The sequence below is a fragment of the Apostichopus japonicus genome, chromosome 19, assembly GCF_037975245.1.
Source record: "Apostichopus japonicus isolate 1M-3 chromosome 19, ASM3797524v1, whole genome shotgun sequence".
NCBI lineage: Eukaryota > Metazoa > Echinodermata > Holothuroidea > Aspidochirotida > Stichopodidae > Apostichopus > Apostichopus japonicus.
Genome location: NC_092579.1, coordinates 15,446,951 through 15,470,720, shown reverse-complemented (window position 1 = coordinate 15,470,720; position 23,770 = coordinate 15,446,951). Strand labels below are relative to the sequence as shown.

Below are 23,770 nucleotides of genomic sequence, written 5' to 3'. Positions count from 1 at the left end.
GCTGGTACATAGGTATACGCGCCCTTCCATCCTTCTTACTCTGACTCTCTTAAGAACCTACCCCCCCCCCCACAAAAAAAAGGAGAAAAAAAGAAAAGGGCCGTAAACTCCCTCTTTCCCATTTCCCATTGAATATACCCTTTCTGGGACCACACAGAATTTTACCAATTTCTGTGGAACCGCCCGCCACAGTGCACGCGCTGTACTGCAGCAAACGTCGACACCGTCGGCTAAAAAACGTATTTACGTATATCATATAAATAGCCAGCACATGTGGCTCAAAAGGGAGCATGATCATTTCTGTTATTCTTGTCATACAACACCAAGCACGAAGAAATACCAAAGAAAATAGTAGCATTGTGCTCATCATCAGGGAGGATCTCGTGCTGTGGACCCTTCAAAAGGTTATCTTACTGTACATAGTCAATGCAAATGTCACTCTCTAGTACTAGCAGTAGTACTGTACGTAACCGTATTAGTTACGATAGGCCTACAAAAACTACAAGTTACGACCTAGGCCTAAGCAACAGTTAGGTCTAACTGTTACTTGTTACTGTTAGGATAACTTAAGCCATATATACTATTACATAGACTACTGCACCGATCAGGCCTGCTCCATTTAAGAATAAGGCCTGGGCAAGGCACACGTTTCTCTAAGAATATTAGATGTTTTAAGACCAACGCAGAGACTGACGTATTACTAGACTTGGCTTAGGCCTGTTTAAATAAAGCATAGTGATGAACAAATTGAACTGTATTAATTGCTTATGAAGTAAGACTAAGATTATGAACACACACTGACACATAGAGGCTGTAGTGTAGGGAGTTAAATTTGGTGTTAAATGGGAAAAGTGCATGCCATCTAAAGAGCTCTTCTAAAGCAATTGTATCCAAATGTTTTACATGGGAAACATTTATATTTGATATATATTTTTAGGGCATCTTGCCATTAACAAGTTACAAGACTTAAATAAATGGTCAACATCTTTGCACACATAGGCCTAGACTAGAACTGTATCCTTCTTTGATCAAAGTCTTAATTCTCTGAGTAAGTGCCTATGGAGACCTTTGGATGGTCACCAATTTTCCAAAGGGTTTTCAATATAAGTCTAGTGGCATCATAATGTATAAGATGTTTACAGTTGACTATGAATTTAAATTAGATCCTTGTCATGGTAATTGTAAAACTTGACTGCGTAATGCCTTTAGTGACAAGTTAAGTCTGTTTGTCGGAGTGCGTTAAGTGCGTTTGTCAGAGCATTGGAGTATGCGATTGACTGTCATTGGTCACCACCAATGAAACAGGAGGCAAGTACCTCACATGGTTTTGCAGAGTTGGGAAAACATAGTCTTTATCCTCCCCATGTGATATCAGCAATTATCATCTGGTTTTCAAGGAAGATCCTGACCACACAGTGGTGATCAAGATTATAGTGTGACTAGTGTGGTCACTTCTGGTTGGTCTCCATAAAAACCTAACCTAACCTCTACCGACTGTAACCACGAATTCAAGTTTCATTTCATTTTCATTTTCATTTCATTTATTTTTCCATTTCCTCACAATGTTTATATAATAATGAGACAGTGAAGACAATACCATGCAAAGAAAATAATAAGTAATAAATCATATAAAAGAAAAATAATGTAAATTACGGAGAGAAAATGGTGGAAGGGCTTGGAAGCCGTAGCTTGTACAAAAAGCCCACCAAAAATAAAGATAACATGTATAAAGTATATGGGCATGATAATAAGCCCCTTACAAAGAAGACCTATACCCCCCCCCACCCCTGATTCCTTAATATTCTGTTCCTATCCCGTAACGTTAACAATTCCCGAATGTTTGACCAAACCCATAGAAGAGTCCCAGTCCGTTATATTGAAGTAATAATATTTAATCAATGTTGGTCAAAATAACCAGGAGGGTTCGGCGAAATGACCATGCTGGTTGTTCGAAATGGTAAGGTTGGTCGAAATGGCAGTTGGGCGAAGTGACCAGCTTCTGTGTGAATGCTCATGTGATCATGCAACCGGAGGTCTTAGATTACTTGCCCTTGTCAATTTTGTATTCATAGCAGATGCGTGTATATAGGCAAGTGCTGCATAATATTATAATGTGCTTAGATCTATTGATTTGTAAACAATCATTGTGAAGTTTTCTCACATGTGTAATGCGTTTTCAATCGAATTTGATTCAACACCAGTTTTCTAATGTGGATGCGTTCAGGATCTTTGCACTTTCAATGTGTGAAGAATGCCTGAGACCTGTGGTGATGAATTATTGTGTGTGCAGTTGCTTGGTGAGGCAAGCAGAGTGGGTCTTGACATTAATAAACAGAAGACCAAAGTGATGCGTATAAACACTAGGAACCAGGAACGTATTTATATTGGTCAGGAAGAGTTACAAGAGGTGGACAGATTTTAATACTTGAGTGCGACAATGACAAAAGATGGTGGCTGAATGAGAGACATTGCCAACAGAATTGGGAAAGCCAGGGGTGCATTAATACGTCTACAAAAGATTTGAGTCTCCAAAAGCATCTGTAGAAGAACAAAAATAAGGCTATACAAAACACTGGTAATACCTGTCCTACTATATGGATGCGAGACCTGGAAAATTAATAGGGGGATGAAAAGAAAGCAATATCTTTCATAACAAATGCCTCAGGAGAGTGCTACCGATAAGATGGCAAGAACGGGTCAGCACAAAGGAACTTCTAAAGAGAGCAAAAATGGGACCACTAAGCATCAAAATTAAGAAAAGAAGATGGAAATTCATTGGGCATATATTGCACCAAAACTCAAATGAAACAGCATCATCATCATTACTTGGGCACCAGAGGGCAGGAGAAAGAGAGGGCGACCCAAAACAACATGGCGCAGGACAGTGGACAAAGAGAGAGAGAGGGCTGGTTGGCGATCTTGGAATGAGGCCAGAAACGCAGCTGCGGAACAAGACAAATGGAGACGCTCTGTGGTGGCCTTATTTGCCTCTAGGCAAGATTAAGACAGATGGGATAAGTTGCTTGGTAAAGAGCAAACAGGGCCAATTTTCCCAAAAGTTCATTTTTGCTGTTGACTACCATCAGATAGATAGGTTACTGACAATATTGCATTATGGTTACATTTTATGTCTTCAGAATTAATCATGAAAAGATAATATTTTATACCCCATGTCAGTGGTCAAACGTTTAAAAATATAAAACCGATCTTAAAATAAATATTTGATGGAAGAGATGATTTGTTTTACAAGATGCAGTAATTATTGATAATCATAGGGAGACCAAAAACCAAAATTTAGACCTTTTTTTGTCTAAACGGACTACTTAAGCATGCCCCGTAATTATAAGCAGTCCTGATTATCTATGCAGTCTTGCGAATAGTGAAGATGTGGATCATCTTATTGAATTCTGTTCAATATATTTTCAATTGACAAACTCAACAGACATCTACTGTACAGTACAATGGCGTAGGAAGGTACTTTTGAGTGGGGGGGGGGGGGGGCTGAAGACTGATGGCTGGCCTGGGGGAGGGGTCTAAGGGGAGGGGGTGTCCTCCTCCCCTTTGGGAATTTTTTTGCATTTCCAGGTGGCCTCAGATGCAATTTGGTGCAATATAGCACACTTCAACACCCACTCCATTTTGTAAATAATTTTGCATCTTCACCTGGCCTTAAATGCAATTTGGTGCTCCAAATGCGATTTTTTTCTCATTTGGAAATGAAAAAGGGGTTTTCTGACTTGCGAAGCGGGGGGGGTAGAATGATACTTCCGCCCCACCATATTTTTCACTGGGGGGGCTGGCGCCCCCCCCCCCCCCCCCCCCCAGCCCCGCCGGTGTCTACGCCCTTGGTACAGTATAATACTTAACATCTCATCCATAAAATGAAGGCTGTATATCTCATAGATACAATGAAGGCTATATATTTTTGCCTCTAGCATAACAGTATTTTGAAAGACTGCCACCATTATGAGATGATTCCAGAATAAGGATTGATTCTGGTCCATAAATTTTCCATATGTACTGTATAAGTCTACCTTCAGACATTAATGGTGCCCACAAAAAGTATTATAAGGAGAAGCAGACAAAAGGGGGGGAAGGGGGGGGGGTAAAGCAATTGTTATTTCTACAATAGCATGCAACGTACTCTTACCTGGTAGATATTCACAAAAGCAATTTTCACTTATTGTCGTAGGGCCCTGGTATTCTAAAACATATTGCTTGGTGACCCTAATTTCAACCTTTATCACCTTAGCAACCCTCCAGTGGTAAATGCTATGACCTAGGGGAGGAGGTAGATCCCATTCCTCTATGACATTTTTTGTTATGATTAAGGGTACTTAGAACTTTGCAAAATTGGTGTTATAATAAGTTATTTTTATGTTCCAAGATTTTTCAGCTCATTTCCCACAAAGAATGGCAATTTTGTCTTTCTTTCTTCACTTTTTCTCCTTTATTTTTTGTGACCCCGCTCCTAAATAGTTTCTGGCAACTTTAAGTAGGTTACAGACATGTTTGAAGCTGACTAGATGTGAAGGTTGCAGGTTATGTTAACCTACTGTACTGTACAATAAAGCAACCTGAGTTACTGTAGATTGTATGTCATTCAGGCAATTAATGATCTCGTATCGCTTCACAAAACGCTATGCATGATGGGTAAATTGCTATACAAGTACGAAGATAAATAGCACTTTTTGTGCATAAGAAACCTATAAAACTCAAAGTAGTACAGAGCATGTCATTCACAACCAATATCACTAGTAGTTTAAAGTTGTTAGTTAATAATGATGTAACTAATCCTCGTGAATTAGAGTAGGAAGTATGGAATTTGGTTGGTTTTAAGTTGAGTTAATTGACAAAACAATAGCAGTTGGAATTTAGAGTCATGTTTTCTAATTACAATTAACCTTCATAATTAACAGAAATGTAAGAAAGTTGTGATATCGGATCTGGGTGTCTTTTGACATTATTAATATTTGTTTGGTAAATTCCATATGCAAATTGAATTTCTGTGTGTCCCAAAAAAGTGCACATAATGTATTTCTTCGTCGGCAAAGTTTTTGTACATATCATAATGTTCTACATGCATGGTATCACCATTAGAAGTAAAATAAAACAATTTAAAAGAGCTTTAAAAGTACCATTTACAGTTATGGTTCAAAGGTATTTAAATAGTACTACCCTTGATCAAGCTAATTAAGACAGTATTTCTGGATGTTTCAGCCAAGTGAAAGGCTACAAATCCTCTGTACAGTAGTTAGTAAACATGAAGTTTGATTCTATTCTCAATATTTCACAATTGGCTAACATTCAGGTACTGACCTACTGTAAACTTGATTTGGAATTTGATTATGCAAACAGCATTGAAAAATTTATCTAAATCAACTCTCACATCTACTAGGTGTTTCTTATACTGCACAACATGCCCTCCTCTCACCCAAGCACCCATCCCCACCTGAACTAAATAAATAAATTAAGAAAAAGAATAAATAAATAAAAAGATAACAAAGGTAGAAAAAGCTGCCAGTCTTCCTTCTACGGAAGCAATGAGCTGTTTAATAGCAATTTCCATTCTCCATATAGACATTTTGCCTGCAGGTTTCCATGACTGCTTGATTAATGTGTAACCTAGATCTACAGTACTGTAGTGAAAGACAAAAAATGAAGAGGAAAAAAATATATATATATATATATATATATATATATATATATATATATTTATATATATATATATAATTATGCAGTAACTATAGGATAACAACCAGCTCTTCTGGTTTTGAATTTGCTTTATTTAAGTTAAGTTTACTTTAGAACAGAAGAACATTGTAATTTAGAAATCTAATACCTGGAATTCCTGTTACCATGGAAACAATCTATGTACATTACATAAACATTCTTGGAACTTTCAGAATACAATATATTTATGGTTTCTTAAGGTGTTCTTTACTTTTGTTAGATTGTATTTTGTGTAGACTCTAGATTGGGTGTGGACAAGTATCCATGTTGTTGCAGTGCTGTTTAAAAGTTGCATAGGCTACAGTACTGTAGTATTTGGGTAAGGTATGGGTACTTATGTAGCCCATGACAACATCATAATAGACAGTATAAATATATTACAGTAAGTAATTACCTGTTCTCAGGATTATTCTCTGTAGAATCGGCCATCCAAAAATTTTGGGATGTGTTTAGATCTCTTTTTGTTGTTGACCAACCAGTGGGACAGTCAGATTGTGCCTGGGGGTTCAAAGCAATGGGGGAGGGGGGGTGGGTGGTCCACTAGCCCACATAGCTTTTGACTCAAATTTGATTCTTAGTATCCTTTTTGCTTCAGTTTGGGGGTGTTAACCAGGTATGATATTGGTTGTATTCAGCGGTGGGGGGGGGGGAGGGCTAAATCTCTACACATTGGCATAGGAGGGGGATGGAGGGTAGTGAACTAGAAACCCCTCACTTTTTTCATTGAGCTGGCTCTTCTCACAGGTGGAAAGGGGCATAGTATTTTTCTCTTATCTTCTTATTTTGCCTGGACCCATATCACATTGATCCACTCCTAGACTGAGATTGCAGGTGATCATATTGGGAACTTGAGATCATTGGTACGTAGTGTGATACACAGTGCTGTACATGCACACACATCGTGTGTGTGTTTGTACAGTATAAGCCTAGGTTGGGCTGTATATATGGTTAGAGTGTGCTCATTTAATATTCAGCTAGTATATGGCCAACTGTTCATTTCGTTGTCGTTCCATTTACACGTCTCTATGTTAAAGTATCAACATCCTGTCATGTTCAAAAACAAACCCATGCAATATTTTACCCCAGTGTTGATTTTTAGGCATCCGCTATTCAAAGAGTATATCATTTGTAAGTTCACACTGGCAAATGTATTTCCTTGTTTCTATAAATACTTGGCTTTATAGAGCTCTGGGTGGAAATCATTTTACCTATATATATAATGCTGATTTTAGAGAAAGAAAGTTACTTCTACGTAAATAATGAAATGTGATATAACCATGCTCAGGATGGCTTTCACTGCAGAGTTGTAACTTATAATATATATACTGTCAGTGGAGTTTGAGATAAATTCTGCTATTACGAATTTTAATCATATCGGTAGAATGGGTTTATTTTTAGCACGTTTCTTTCTTGCGGAGAATGACCTGCAACTTTAATGTTAATAAAGACCAGAAAAAAGGGGGGGGGTGGGGGGAATCTTATTAAGATAATCTTAAGTAACTTTTGTTGCTATTATATCATCAAAGGTCAAAGTCTGTAGAACACAATTTTACTCCAAAAGTAAAGCTTGGATGAATGTGATACATGGTATGTGGATCCACCTATGAGTAAAAGCAGCCTTCGGATTTCTGTGGTGGTCAAAGGTTATTTAAGGTCAATACTTTGAGAAAGATCATTTTAACAGTCGACGTACAGTACTCACCGTGCAAAACATCAAACATCTACAGGTAACACTAAATAATTTGTAGGAGCTTGCTGCATGCAGACTTGTCAAAATCTTTAAAACGCAGTTTTAATGAAATATAAATGTGTACAATATACTGTAACTACGTAGCGCTGCCAGCAGTCTAAACAACTCAATGAGCAGGGTTGACATAAAAGGGAAAGATTTAAGAGCTCATTAGTTATCAAGAAACCAACAGGGGGAAGAAAAGAGGTAGGAGATAACTGTAGAGGGACAAAGAGAAAATTGAGGGGAGAGGGTAGGGAATAAGCTGCAGAAAGACAAAGACAGGAAGTGTGGAGAAAAGAGGTGGAAGAGAGCTAGGAGAAGAGGGGTGACAGAGGGGGAAGAAGGGGAGATGGAGGGATGGAAGGGGGGGGGTGACTAATGTCAACTAATTCTGTTACATCTATCTCTTTTGCGTTCACCCTGCTCATTAACCTATCTGTATTCTGTGCTTGTATTTTGTCCCTTGTAGTTTCTGTTACTTGTCATTCGGGCTCTGAAGAAGATCCTGCTAGAATCCAAACGTCAGGCCCACTTACTTGTACACATATCAGTATTCCCAAAGTGATGGAGGGTCAGATACCAATTTATATCGTTTACCTATTTTGGGGTATTTTGTTTCAAATTGCAATTTGAATTGGATGTAAACAGCTACTATAGTTTCCCTCCAGAAATCTGAGACGCTGACTTTAATTGTCCGAACAGAAATCTGGTCGTCTGGGACGATCAGATGACCATTGAAAATTTACCTCATGATGATTGAATATTAAAGACATGTACCCAGTAATAGTTGTCTCCACAGTGGGAGAAAGAATCTAGTTTAATTACCTATCTAGTATCTAGTACACAAGACTGTATGTACTGTACTGTACTGTACATACAGAGTATCACCAACACATCTTTGATATATACTTACATATATCTGTTAAATACTTGATATCTACTGTAGGGTTACATGATTGGGTATTGTGGTTGACTTTAGTATCCTATATACTGTATCCTATAATGTGATGTTTACTAAGAAACTCTCTTGATATTCCACCTAACATTTTAAGTAATTTGACCTACAAGATATACAAGTACAGAAATTAGGAAGTTGTGAACTTTGTAATCTGTACCATCATGTGTACCTGGCCTAAATGTTCACTACACGATACACTGTAATCCCCTCCACTCCAAAAAAAAGACAGAAAATAAAATGGTCTTTTTGCTTTATAAATGGATAGCATTTTAATAGGTATTGTACATTACAATTGGAAAGGCACTTTCAGAATGTACATGACCTTTTTTTTTACATGATTGGATGTACATTCTGTATTTTCCACAAAATCCAGCAGTTTATCATAATTAGGTGGAAAAAAGATCAAGTGATGGGGTGTTTAAATGAATGTAAATAAAGAATATCACTGTAGGTAAAAAAAAATGTTGAAAATTTCATGAAGATTGCTAATTTACATACATGCCATTAGTGCTTTGCTAATGATAATGAGAAATCTAGGTTCCAGGCGACAATAACTGTGTTTTTAAATCACTCTATGATGATGGTGTCATGTTTATTTAATTTTTTTTTATATTTTGAATGCAATATAATACTCCATTTCTATGATGTATAAAGTTAACTAGAGTTCATGGAAAATGATGACTTACAGTTCTTTTGTTTTAGCATTGTTATCAAGTTTGCCATATTTGTCAGTATACAGATATATAAATATATATACTTCCAGCGTTGTTGAAACTTAAATTGTCTTTGTAAAAAATCAGGCACTTAGAAAATGAAGCATTCTTGCATGTTACAGTATCTTAAAATATTGCTGGTATCATAAATTAGTTACTGTACCCTAAGAAATACTCTTTCTTTTCTTTTGCACGATTTCTGTTCATGTAGTGGATAAAATGACGGAAGTTCATAAACTTGTTTTAATTTTAATTTTAACTAGCTGGTTAGGTATACAAACATATACAGTGTGATACAATTAGTTTTGTGACCATGTCTTAATGTGCAATATTTGCTATTGGTTAAAAGGATTGTCTGGTGGCCCAAAGAAGTTACCTTAAAAAATGATCAATATTTTTCCTAATATGTTGTCAAAGTATGAGAACACTAATGTTGCGTTTGATAGAGAAACGATTTTTAATATGAGCAGGGTGGAATGCTACAGTATAAATCACTGTACCATCCTACCCTGCTAATGGCTCAGTCTATAAGCATATTATGAGCAGGGTGGAATGCTACAGTATAAAATACTGTACCACCATACCCTGCTAATGGCTCAGTCTATAAACATATTATGAGCAGGGTGGAATGCTACAGTATAAAATACTGTACCACCCTACGCTGCTAATGGCTCAGTCTATAAGCATAATATAAGAGATTTTGGTCACATCTGATCATATTCTTTGCTTGAACCGATTCTCTCGTAGACAAATTAATCTGAGAATCCCTGCCGTACACAGTCAATACTGTGCATTACTTTTGATTGCCAGTCGTCTCATTAATATTCATAGAATTTGACAAGGCACTTGGACAATTACCATAATGGCTGGAAAACAGGCACAGGCTTTGTTCATTCAGCTCATGATGAAGAAGAATCGAAATCAACGGGAAACTATATTAAACACTCCTAATAGACAGAGATGGAGAACAATGGTCCCTCCCAATTTGTAAACTTAAGGGGGGGGGGGTGGAGGGAAATATAATGTTGCCCCTCAAACAATTGCTAGTTGATGCATTTATAAATAAAACAATAGGTAAGATATTGATTCGAATGGTCGGTTTTAAATTTTCTAATGTAGCCTCATGTAAACATTTTAAATGAGTATTAAATAATTAAATACCTTTCCAACGCCTTGTTCAAAAGTTATAGACATCGTACCACCGACAAAAGGTGCATGACATATACCAACATTACTGATTATAAATAAATACTAAATTTGCTTTCTGGAAACATAATAGGTACGGTATGGGGTGCAGTGCTGTAGAAGGAGGAGGAGGAGGAGGTGCATCTAATAATAGATGATTTTGTGTATGATCACAAGAATTTGCATTCATGAAAGGCTTGTATCAGTGAGTTTAACCCTCCAATCCTGGAAACTTATCAATCACTACTTTTAAGATGAACTAAAATCATAAAATGTAATATATTCCACATAAAATATACTCTTTTTTTGTTGTGGTAAATTATCAAACTTTATGTTCATGAGTGGAGTCATCTTATAAAAGTATTACAGCATATCAATTAAACACACCAAAATAGTAAAAATACACTTGAAAACTCTTGTTTTGCTTTTGTTATAATTCTATTTTCACGTAACACGTAAAATTTTCAATTTTAAATCCTTATTATAAATCTTTAACAAAATAATAGGTCTATCCCCAAAGAAAGATGAATTAAGGAAGAGAAATTATCGTTTCAAATCAGAAATATTAAATGGGTTAAAATTCTCCAATTAGATAACAAATTAGGAGCAGCATTGTTTTAAAACATTACTTAACTAAAATACACTGATAACAATTTATGCTTTCTTCAGTTTTATGTGTAAATTAAACTGTCAAGTATTCTTTCTGGCAGACAATCTGCCAAATTTCTAACCAGGTTGTCCGTTTTGATCGTTGTAAAGGTCAGGAGAATTTTTTTTCAGGTTTCTCAACAGAGAGCTACAGAGGGTTCATATTTTGTTTAATTTACTTGATGTAACTCCCCCCCCCCCCCAACAGCCTTCATCAGTTGGGGGGAATGGTCCAGTTTGGGGAATTTTTAATTCAGGATGGGAAAAATTAGACAACTGCTATGGGTGTACACCCTCTTTGCAATGTACCTAACACAAAAACACTAAGAGTAAGCCTTACACATACTGTACTTACATGTAGAGATTCATTTTTTCTCCCTCTCCCCCGACTCCCTCCCCCTCCCTCCAAATGGGAGTTGCCATCAAGGAACACAACCCCTCTTTTGTTAAATGAAGGAAGAGGTGGGACCTAGATGGCAGCTACTCCCCCTTTTTAAAGCTTAAACCATGGTTTATACATAGTCATAGGAGATTATACTTATTCATATGAGGTAGATTCAGTGCAAGATTATAAATCCTTTATTTGCCTATGGCCCTTCCAAAACATTTCAGCCCCTACAGGTACTTAAATCAGTCGCGGTTGGATTTAGCCCTCCTCCCCCACCCGTCCCCATCTTTGAAATTCTGTGTATGAAACTTCAGATATTGATAGATGATTCTGTCACATTTCATACCAAAATATACCCGCTGATAGCAAGCAGTATCCAATGTCATAGCTACTGTAGTCTATAATATCCAAACAAGGTTTGTTTGTAGTTTTATTTCACTCTGTTATTTTGACCTTGGATTGGATATTGTGTCATTCCCATATATTCTGCCTTTTGGCTAAGATCATGTGTAGTATCTGTTCCCTTTTGATGGGAATGGTGATACACACCTGACAATGATCACACAGTCACAGCCTCGATGCAAGGGGACTGGGGTTGAGAGCAGATCAATCGTTTGGTTTTTTCGTGCACAGGTTCTTTCCTGGGTGACTTTTCTTAAAAAATATCTCATATTGTGATAATTTTCCACCTTTATATGGTACTTAGTAAAAAGTTAGATGCAAACTTCAAGCAGAAAATTGTTATTATTATTAAAATTATATATATTTTTTGCCAATGTGAAACTTGTCTTTGCCTCACATTCAATTACCAGCCTGTCTTCATTGTCAATATCTTGATTGTTATTACTCAAGATGTTTCTTAATTTACATATCACAAATGAATTTAACCTCTGAACATATACACTTATATATCTTTATTATGTAGTACTTTCATAACTATAAACGCCTGAATCCAATGAAGCCTCAAGTATGCTAGAGATAATGGTTTAACTGCCGGCCACTTCAAAGCATTGTTATGTCCCTGAAACCTTCATGAATATATTTACTCTGTTGCCTCGTCTACTGTACTTTCTCTTCTTTACAACTGTACAGTACCTCTCTTGCTCTTTTCGAGTAAGACAATCAGATATGAGAAGGCAGGTAAAAGCTTAATGCTTGTCACGTAACCCAAGTTACCCGGTATAAAGATTCCCAATGTTTCAGTGTAGTGAACACTGCTCAGTGACTGAAGTAATTTGCAGTATTGAAACAAATGATGATTGAAACTGAAAGCTAATTCAGTAATTTTCTTACCTTGTGGCAGTCAACTTTTAGCACTTGTAATAAAGATAGCAAACCTCAAAAGTATGACCTATTAATTTTTGCAATTGGTTTCGTTGTCAACACTGTTAACATATATTACCTTGCAAAATACCATGTATGAAAGAAAAAAAACCAAGGAGATGTAGCTAAAATGTTTTAGGTCCTTAGTGGCACTACAGTATGACATCACAGATTTACAAACTGGCAGCTTCTCCCATGCATAACTTTTAAGCTAGGATAGCTCCCAAACTGAGCAAGATACTTCTTAGCTGTTTGCAACAGTTGTTCTTCACAAAATTTCTGTCATATATATTAGGCCAAAGATGACGTTGAGGTTCTGTCACCTTAAAATAAGTGCATGGTATCACAGTTATGTTTACCAGCCCTTACCAGTGCTGTTCAAACCGTGTAGGAAAATTCTTCATCAATGATGAAAATATTTAAATTGTGACTTACTGTATATTCAAGGTACAACTGTAAACTATCTCTCCTTGGTTAGATAATTACGTCTTCTACCGTTGTGCCTGAAAGTAATCTGGTCATTCTAACATCTTTCTTAGTTTTTAAATAAAACAGTATTTATGGTACTCGACTGATTTAATTACTCGCCATTAATCGCTATCTAATGTTTTGGAAATTTTCTTTTCCAAATGGAATGTTGTAGTAATATGTACAATACCAAAAACTGGCTTAAAAATCATGTAAACATCACAAGCTAATATTTGCACTGTAAACTTTGCTATTTGCCGGGTTACTGTTAAAAGTTGCTCTCCATCGTGTACCCTTCCGGTGGAGAGTGAGTCCTGCCGTGACATCGGAATAATCTCTTAACAGCCGTCCTGTACTGAGCGTTCAATATAAAGTAGATGAAAATGTTGACAAAACTGTTAGACATTGCCATCCAAGGAATGATAAAATTGACCCAGTGCGGTCCTTGCTCCATTGGATGCGAAACCCTATAGATGACCAGTATCACGTAGGGAACCCAGCATACATTGAACATGCCAAAGACGACGATGAACATCCCCGCTGCCTTGCAGTTCCGTTTAGGATTCGTCTTGTTGAGATTCAGTTTGGCCTGTTGCGACTGTATATTGCTGGAGTGTCTGTTAGCTATGCAGAAGATGGTCCCGTAGCAGTAGATGATCGTCACGTTGGCAGGCAGGAAGATGACCGCCACGAGGACGATAACGAAAGGTGCGTGTTTAGTGAGATCGGCCGAACAGAGGAAAGAATGTGGATTGTACTGGGTGCCGAGTATATCCTCCCAGAACACCCAGAGGTAGAGGAGGACAGGCACGGTCCAGGAGAGAACCGTCATGAAGGCGATGGCTTTATTCGACATCAACGAGCGATGGCGTAGAGGATGGGCGATGATGATGTAACGGTCCACGCTGATGAGCATCAGAGTGATCAGAGACACTGTTACGGAGGTCCCACCCAAGAAAGCTTGAATTTTACAGGCAAACAGTGATATGTATTCACCAGTGATGCAGGAGAAGATTGCTGAGGTGGTAAAGGTTGCCACACAGATGTCACTGACTGCTAGGTTCATGAGGAGATAGACCGTTGACTTATGCCAAAAGGTGACCGATTTCAGGATTCTCATATTGCCAAGATTGCACACAAAGATCATCGCTGATATGATGGTGATGGTGGCAGTCTCCAAAGCGATTGTCGCTGCAGGTCGAAGAAGTGGCATCGACGTATTGTTTGATGCCATGGTTTAATTAAAATAAGGACTATAGCACAAACGATTGTTCAGATTATAATAAAATATTATAATATCAACTTATATTGTGACTTGACCCACATGTATCACTTCAACGTGTGTGCCCTAGGATGGAGTACGCTATGATCCCTAAAACCCGAAAAGTTGTTTTTTTGGAGTCCGGATTTTAACAACGAGTATTTTGTCGATTTCAAAAATTGACCTTAAAACGTGACTTCTAAGAGGTTGTGAGTGACTTACACAATGTGCGAATGAACAGCACAGACACATACAGATTGGCAGTGAACAGGAAATTGAAAACAAGATAGTTCGTATTTGTACGTCGTATAATCAAAGTTTGACTAGAATCAGAAAATGGTTTAGAAAGATCCGATTCTGTCATGTAATAAAGGCTCATGTATTTCTGATAATTGCTGGTAAAGTAGAACCATTGAGTCAGATAGGATTACAGGTGCAAGATGTGAGCAGCCATCAACATTATGACATCTTACAGTTTTACAGTTTTATAGCTATCATTCTATGCATATGGATTTAGTTTTCTAGCTGCACAATTTATAAATAAAAAAATGTAAACTCCAATTAAAGTTGCACTGGGTGATATAGCAAGACTTAAAAACTATATGCAGCTATATTTAGTCATATATAATTACATATATATATTTATATAGCTTTCTCTGCGTACTGTACCGTACAGGTGTTGGAGTACTACTACTCTGTTGTTTCACAGCCTCATATCGCAAACGTATAAAAGTTTAAAGTCTGCAAGCCAATAACTGCTTATTTTGCTAGTTTAAATCCAGAAACTCAGAATACGGCTGGATTCGCTTTAATACGGGGTAGCATAGATCTATATGGAATATTGTTTGTGTGTGTTGATCATCTTTACTGTAGCACACCTACAGATAACCTGAACACGCTAATGCTACATTACTATCGGTTTTTGTCGTTTCCCAAATGTTCAGGTCTTCCGAGGAGGAATCAATCCTTAAGTGATCAGTTATATCACGTATCATGAAAAGTCTGCAAAAGAATCGCCTGTTGCAGTCTGCCACCATTTGATTTGGTCAGTCTCAATGATGTTGCTCCTATGTTTGTAGAACTTCTAAAACATGTCAAGAAACACTTAAACTGCATGAAAGAAAGACAATATGAAATAGTTTTTTATTTTTTATGTCACAGCAAGTTCTTAAAACTGGCAATTCCACAGGTAAAATACGTTGTCAATAACCAACACTTTTCCAAAGAATAGGCTCTCACAAAAGAAATGTAATATATCTTACGTGATACTGTATACTGTATTTCAATTAAATTTCCACAACAGTATGTTCCATTAAATTCCTTTCTGCAGAGTTATCACGTTTACACTTGAAGTTAGTCAGAGAGTTCACCCGTACTTAGTATGCAATTTCGTGGTCTGTGAAAGAAACACCAGATTATAAACGAAGCACTTTAACACACGTGATTGACTGTGTCCTGTTGTTACTTGCAGTTAAGAGTGTGTGACACACAGTGACTATGCAGTGTGTTAACCAGGAAATCTACAGTATGTCGGTTAGATACTAGTAACTATTCACTCTTCAAATACTCCCTTCCATGCTTCACCCTATGTACAATAGTTACCAAGTGTTTAGAATATTTCCTGATCCATTCTGTAAAATTTCCTAAAAAATGTCCAGATGTTTAGATAACTCATAGAAAAATCCTATCAAGTATAAAACGACCTCACTGGTAACTCAACTTTAAATAGAACCCGGTATGAATAGTTTGTTGATAACAAAAACCCTAATCTGGGTTTTGTAACTTTCCTTACACTATAGAGTAACAAAGTGAAACACTACACTGCAAGGCACCTCACTCAGCGCTATGTATAAGGTGCCAAGCTATTGTTCCCTATTTTCCAAGTTCATCTCTAGTAATCAGAAAGTTGTACACCGTTGGCCATTCGCAAGTAGTAAAAGTATTGCATTTATTTACTGCATATTGTTCAAAAATTTCAAGAACTTTTTTAATCCATGAGTCAGAATAGCTTTGCCAAAGAGGCCATTCTTATATAAGCTCTGCCCTGCAGGTTTTTGGATGGTAACTGTTTATTGAGCAATTCAGAATCTCTGTTAAAAAATGTACAGTAATGCTTCCTGAGACCAGTTCAACAGGAAACCCTTCCAACTGAACGATAAAAGAATCTCTGTTTACACGCTAGCCTCCAAGCGTGGTGTCAGATTTGTACCACATCTCCCAATATTGTTTCGTTGAGATTCGATGAGCCTGACCTTGTCCAAATTGCCAAACACACTCACAGACAATCAATTTGGGAATAAACGTACCGTTAATGTATGGAACAGAATTGTTGAATTTTGTACAATCACTCCGCCCCCTGATAGTGTCAATTCACCAGTTAACAGGCTTTGAGTGTTCTTTGTTAAACGATACTTCTGAAGATCGATAAAAAGAAATTCCTTTTACACTAAGTTGAAGTTGTAAGTTTTGATTTCAGCATCATGCAGTCTGCCAACTTTGTACAAATGATTATCCAATGCATGCTGAGTAGTGAATTACAGTAGCTCTCTCTGTAATTAGTTGTTTAGCTTGCCGCTCGTTACGTATGTAAAGTAAGATGACCTGACGATAAAATAATTAGATGATTGTCTGACAAGATATTGGAAGAGTAAAAAAACTCACTCGTTGGGGTATGTGTTTTGTCTGTAAAGTTCAAGAGCTCTATTAAATTATACGTTTTGAATTTCTTGTGAAGTAAACCGTCTTTGTTTCAGATAATTACTGTAGCTGTCATTTAGAAATGGACAGATACACTTGGTTTATTATGTAAGTTAATTACATGATTCATAATATATATATATAATATTAATTTTTACATATTTATAGTTATAAGTTTTGAATTTCTTGTGAAGTAAACAGTCTTTGTTTCTGATCATTACTGTACTGTAGATGTCATTTAGAAATGGACAGATATACTTGGTTCATTATGTAAGTTAATTACATGATTCAAAAAATATATATATATATATATATATATATATATATTATATTAATTTTAACATATTTGTTTAATTATTTATTCCTCACTACAGTATATATATAATGGACTAAATAAACTTTCAAGAGCAAGTCTAATTATTCATGTTGCAGAAAAATCAGCATCTAGTCTAGAAGAATGTTTCATGTAATTTTCTCGATCAGTCCATTCCTTGATTTTCTTTTTCTTGTAACGGATAGTATAATTTGGAACTGTTGCTGTAAATGTATCAGAGATTAGACTTTATTTAAATTCTAATTTATGAAAATTGAGCACAAACATGTAAGTCACTCAGCCTATTAGTTCACAATAGAGATGACTTGATGAAGTTATTGAAGTGCTCGGCTGAAATTTATCCATCACCGTTTGCTGGCATAGTACGAGACATTGGCATTATTCACACTTGAGTGCTTCGATAGTTCTTGTGATGTGAACAACTCCACCATTTAACATTTTTAAGTGGTGTTGAAGAGTTTCGAAATAGTACTGGGCAAGAAGATGTCTTTTGAGAATATTTGAAACTTGTATTGAATTTAATATGGAGGGGGGGGGGGGACTTGGGGGCATACAGTACTTCACAATCAAGTGAATACGACTGAACATTGAATCAGTGATCTGTTTACAGCAATATACCCGTTCCTGCTCGTGAAAAAACAAACAGTAAATTGAATCATGATTGTTGCAGGTTTTCTTTGTTTGGTTCTTCTTTGGTTTTTTAATCTCCATTGTATTCAGGTATGAGCAATCAATCATTCATTGTTCTGTCACATGTGTACTTTTTAAAGTTGAGGGTGGCATGGATTATGAATGAATTATTTCTATACAAACTCGGCGACATAAATTATGCAGGTGATGAAAAATCAGTTTGGCGTTTGAAAAGGTGGGATATACACTGTACAGTTCATCTTGAGTGTTAATCTATTAGGTATTTAACAGTATTTGATGTTTTGATTTTTTTTTCAGGGGGGGAGGGGGAGGTGATGAGAGGGAGGGAGATATGGAGTCCTATATCAGATGGTAAAGCCATGGCTTAAGCTTCTGGATGAAAATCTACCTTGTTTAGCCATCCATATGGCTTTGACCTCTGAGATGTTATAATTTCTTCTCATTTCCTCTCATATGTCTGCCTCCATCCTCTGGAATATTTCTTAGAAGAATTGGCTATAATCATCAGTTGACCACCACTTGTTAACAAAGAGTTTTGAGATCTTTATCATTCATGTTTAATAACAAAATATCACAAGGATGCGGTCATTAACCTACAGATGCTGCAACATTTTTAAGGGTAAAATATGAGTTTACACTGTAAACTACTGTATCTGGAATGCTTCTTTAATGCTAGTACATTGACGAAGGTGTCAGCTCCTGAAACGCTAGCATTTGTAAAGTCATTGTTATACAAATTCTAAGAACAACCAAGACATGTTCCTATATTAACACAAGAGAGCACCGTTGAATACATGACATACAACACCACTTGTCCAAGTACCACCTTTCTTGTGTCCACCATTCTTGTGTTGCATGGAAGCAATGTTTAGTTATCGTAGGCTATCCTTGAGCCTCAATGTGTGGTCTACATAATGCTGGCAGAACTGTCTTAACTTTTGTACATTGATATGAAAATGATAATTATCGATATAATTCCTGTTGAGCCAGCAAAATGTGTGACATTAATACAGAAGGCTGATCTAGGTTTGTGGCACATCGAATAATGAACTTCCATGAGAGAGAAGCATTCATCAAATTGTTAAACTGGTCCCCGTTTGCCCTCCCGCACAGAAACAATAAAATATACTGTGGTCATCAATAATTCCTTCCCTAACCCTATTGAACATCTTTGCCAAATTTGTTCCCCCTTAGTGAATCATGGAAGACCTGAAGTGAAATTAATGGTTAATTATTAAGATTCTATCTGATTTATGTAACTTTTATTTATAATTTGTTTGATTTTCTTCTGCAGCCGTTACATGAAAGTCTTTTTGCAACGCAGGGTGTGATCATTCAAGTCTTTAGCAGCGCAGGGTGTGATCATTCTGATGAGAATCGAATATGACAGGTTTGGATGAGGCAAAGAAGTCATCAGTGAAGGCAATACTCCAATCATTTCAAGAGGTAACTTTGAACCAAGACCTACTTTATATAGTGCTTAAAACTGCAGTATTATTATTCTATAGTCTGGTATCTGAGGATGCTGTAATAATATCCCATGACAGTTAACAGGCAGTTTACTTGTACAGGAAAAGCAAGGGTGTCTTGCTGGGTCATGTTTTTACTGTAGTACAGACTTGGTAGTTTATAAGCACACTACCCATGCATGGTAGGAGGACAAATGCATTGAGCAAGCATGAGACTCTTCCGCGGAAACACGATTTTCCGATTTTTTTTTTTTTCATTTTCGCGTTTTTTCTCGTAATTCGCGTTTTTTATTATTTTTTAATTATTTTTTTTATTTAATTTTTTTTTTTTTTTTTTGCCGAACATGCTGGACTGTGAAGGCAAGGAACACCGAATTTGACCAGTGGTGGAATCAAGTAGCACAAAGCAAGCAAAAAAGCCTTTTTTTGGTTCAAAAAAGCTAATGGATAAATTATACAAGCAGAAATTCCACACTTTTTTGGCGAGTTACGTGATGCGATAGATTCCATCTAGCGTCCACCATTTTGCATCTAAGCCCTCCTTACCTGACAAAAACTTTCTAAAGGGGAGGGGGACACCTCCTCCCCTTAAACCCCTCCCCCAGGACGGCGATCGATAAATTTCAGATTTTTTTTCCTCGGCTCAGTCTCATCCCTGATTGAGTAGCAGTACAAGTAGAATCCTCACCCGGGGAATGGATCGATCGGAAGGAAGTAGGCAGTGACCTTAGAGAGGGTTCATTGGGATGCATTGCAAGAATGTTACCCAGTTCTTTGGCAGTGAGAAGGAAGTAGGCAGTGACCTTAGAGAGGGGTCATTGGGATGCATTGCAAGAATGTTACCCAGTTCTTTGGCAGTGAGAAGGAAGTAGGCAGTGACCTTAGAGAGGGGTCATTTGGATGCATTGCAAGTATGTTACCCAGTTCTTTGGCAGTGAGAAGATAGGTACAGTATCTATTTAATTGATTCCCCGAAGCAGTTACAGACCTACAACCTTTCGAAAAAACTGAATGATAATGCTGTTTTCAATTATCACTACCGCAGCTTTCTTGCGACCATGCGGGGATTAATTAGCCTACCAACAAGATATTTTTGTTCTCAGAAATTTCACACAAAATAGAGCATGTGGGTACATAAACCAAATAACTTGATCTAGTCTCAACCCCGATCCAATTATGTCCAGGCTGTAACGGTATTATAATAAAAATATTACATCAAGTGAAAATAATGAGTCCCAAGATACTTCTTATAAGAGAGAGAGAGAGACATACAGAGTGGAGCCCAGACTGTTGAATAGCTCTGAGTTGTTCTTTCTATACAGACATTTTATATAATTCATTTTACAATAAAATTAATGTTACTCATATATATATACAAAAAGACATACTAAACTCTAGTTCTTACACGTTAATATGGCGGTTACATGGAGGATAGCATTGACTCGCTCCCACTACCTGGACTTACATAGGTCTAGGATAAATGTGATCATATGAGTCTTAAATCGTATACTAAATATTACCAACATATTCCATCACATGATATAACACATCATAATTCCAGAATAAGTCTACTTTATAGAAGCTCAGCAAGTGCTATACAGCTGCTATTACCAAACTTAAAGCCTGCTTCATAAACACAGGAGAGATAATCTCACACAAAATTCCCCCAAAATACATCATGGCTCCTATGCACCCTTTATTTTCCATGGTGTTGAAAAGCAAGTACAGTACCCACATAGCTGCCTAGAACCTCCTTTCACCTCCTGTCCGATATCTCAAACGTCCCGAGAACAAATGTACTATTCTCTGTCACTAGACACCGCTCTTAACATGGAAAGTTTCTGCTAAGCAATTACTGTTATAAAATATGGAATATTCTCCCAACTGGTATTAGACATTTGAAACATTTGCTTCATTTAAGTATAAACTCAAGAGTTATCTAACTTCCAAGTACTGTGATTGATATTATGGTCAAGTTTGTTTTGTACATTTTGTTTTTTCTTTCTTACTTTGTTCTGTTATTTTCTTTCTTTTTCTTTAGGGTTACTAGCTTTGATAAACATTTTATGTTTTTTCTAGTATCCTGTATATACCATTTCTGCACTGTTTTGTATGTCTTTGTATATATGCGAAATATATAAACTGAACTGAACTGTCAGGATAGATTAGAATGATTCATGACAGAATTAAATCTTCCTTTGAACATCACACAGACTGACAATGCAGCATTCTATATCATTGTCCCTCCAGCATGAAGACAAATGTAAGATTGCATGTTAGATTAGGATTTTGCAGGTCACATTTAGGCATAAACATGTGCAAGTTGGATACCCTATACTTCCCTTCCCTTCCCCCACCCCCACCCCCCCCCCCCCCACTGAACCCTACCAGTTCTCCCTATCCTGTTCCCCAGACTACCAATGTTCCCTCACTTCCATTCATCCTCTTTCCTCCAAACTCTCTCCATCCATCTTCTCATCATTTAACTGGCCAGGTTCTATTGTTTGGAAGGTTTAGACTTCCTTTCAGACGCATTGCATCGTTCGTGTCAACCAAATACCGAATTTGTACACATCTTGTGGTTTTGGAAGACGTTTTCATTCACGGTTGATTAAAATAGAAAAGCTGAATGGCTAATACATTTCAGGTTAATTTTTTTTTCCGTTTGTCCAAACTGACCTTGGAAGACCCAATAAAACTGTCAATTTGTGAAATATATTGGTTAAAATTCAAAAATTAGAGATTGTAAGTGTGATATCAACGCTCACATTTACCAGTGCATATATGACAGTCGTAATTGGAATTGGAATTAAACCTGCCTATAGAATAATATTACTTTAGACTTTGAGGGGTAGCTGAAGGAGATTGATGTTAGAAATAGTTCGTCTCGGAAATTCACACTGAACTCAGACGAGTGTTGATTTGTTATTCATAAAGTCATGTATACATATTATGCTGTGTTTTTACCCTCTGTTAATATGCATCTCTCTGCCAATTTTAGGATTTTTTTTTTCTCTTTTTAATTTTTTTTAGAATGATTGAAAAATTAACTTGTCATAGACTGCATGGCTATTGATGATATATGGATATAGTACACTCTGTCACACCCTGAAATTTTAGACAAACCTGTGAAATTCTTGTTGGTGTTAGTAGAAACTTGAAGAAACATACAGTGTTGTAGCCTACTCCATCATATTCCTACTGTATGTATTTCCTCGTACATGTGTCCCATGATCTAATGATACTGTATATCCTTTAAGAGAGGGACGAGATGTACCAGAAGATGATTTATGATCAAACTTGGTTTGTATCCCATATATTGCTACAGCTAGTTTTTTCGTTTTGTTTTTTGAAAATTGATACAGCTACCGACTAAAGCCTACTACTGTATAATTGTGTAATATGTGTATACATGTAGATATAAAGGACTGTAAGATATGGAATAAATGAAAATCTACATGTGTAGCCCCAGACTAAAAAACATTTAACACCAGCCAGCTGCTGCCATAAATCTCTCCAATAATGGATCTTCACACCCTCTACCATAATATTTATAGCTATCGGTGGATTTTGTGCAAAAAATATTTCATTAAAAGCAATACAAGAGGCAGTACTGTAGCTTTATAATAAGAGTCACAATATCTGGCAATTTTAAGCATCTGTGTTCCCTTTTTTTAATTCAGAGAATTTCTTTTATGATTTTAAAATCTTACATTACAAAAATGCAAGATCCTATTCAAGAAAGTTTGTGCCTGATAGGAAAAAAAATGCATCCCTACAATCAGTCATGCACTAATTTCATTTTGAAATGCCTTTATTTAATTAATACGAGACTACGAGAGCACACAATGCTTTAAACGTTCAAGTTTACATAATGACCCTCTGCTGTTACATTGGCATGTGTGCAAGTGTTCCAATTGCAGGGTTGTGGAATCATGTACAGAAAAAAATATAATAATACATCTGTGTATATATAGATATAGATAGATATATATTGATCTATATATAGATATAGATATATATAGATACATAGGTATATAGATATATACTGTATAGATATATATACAGTATATATATATATATATATATATATATATATTTATAGATATATATATATATATATATATATATGTATATATACTTTAAATATGTGTGCATAAAAAGTATTAAACAGAAGTAACTGCCAAAATTAATACTTAAATATGTATGT

General features: G+C 36.5%; 2 protein-coding genes across 10 annotated transcripts in view; one reads left to right on the top strand and one right to left on the bottom strand.

Annotated features, from left to right (window-relative positions):
* The first annotated feature begins 175 nt into the window (after positions 1-175).
* Positions 176-23,770, top strand: part of LOC139959523 (RNA polymerase I-specific transcription initiation factor RRN3-like) — a 62,254-nt gene continuing 38,659 nt past the window's right edge. For all 9 annotated transcript variants that reach the window (XM_071957217.1, XM_071957213.1, XM_071957216.1 and 6 more), the window contains exons 1-2: positions 176-404; positions 19,386-19,537. In XM_071957217.1, the coding sequence (XP_071813318.1) occupies positions 19,475-19,537 (63 nt within the window). In that variant the 5' untranslated portion in view covers positions 176-404; positions 19,386-19,474. The remainder of the gene's footprint in view (positions 405-19,385; positions 19,538-23,770) is intronic.
* Positions 8,010-15,665, bottom strand: LOC139959524 (tachykinin-like peptides receptor 86C). Its single transcript, XM_071957220.1, has one exon. It carries the CDS (start codon positions 14,380-14,382, stop codon positions 13,417-13,419), a length of 966 nt encoding a protein of 321 aa, XP_071813321.1. The 5' UTR covers positions 14,383-15,665; the 3' UTR covers positions 8,010-13,416.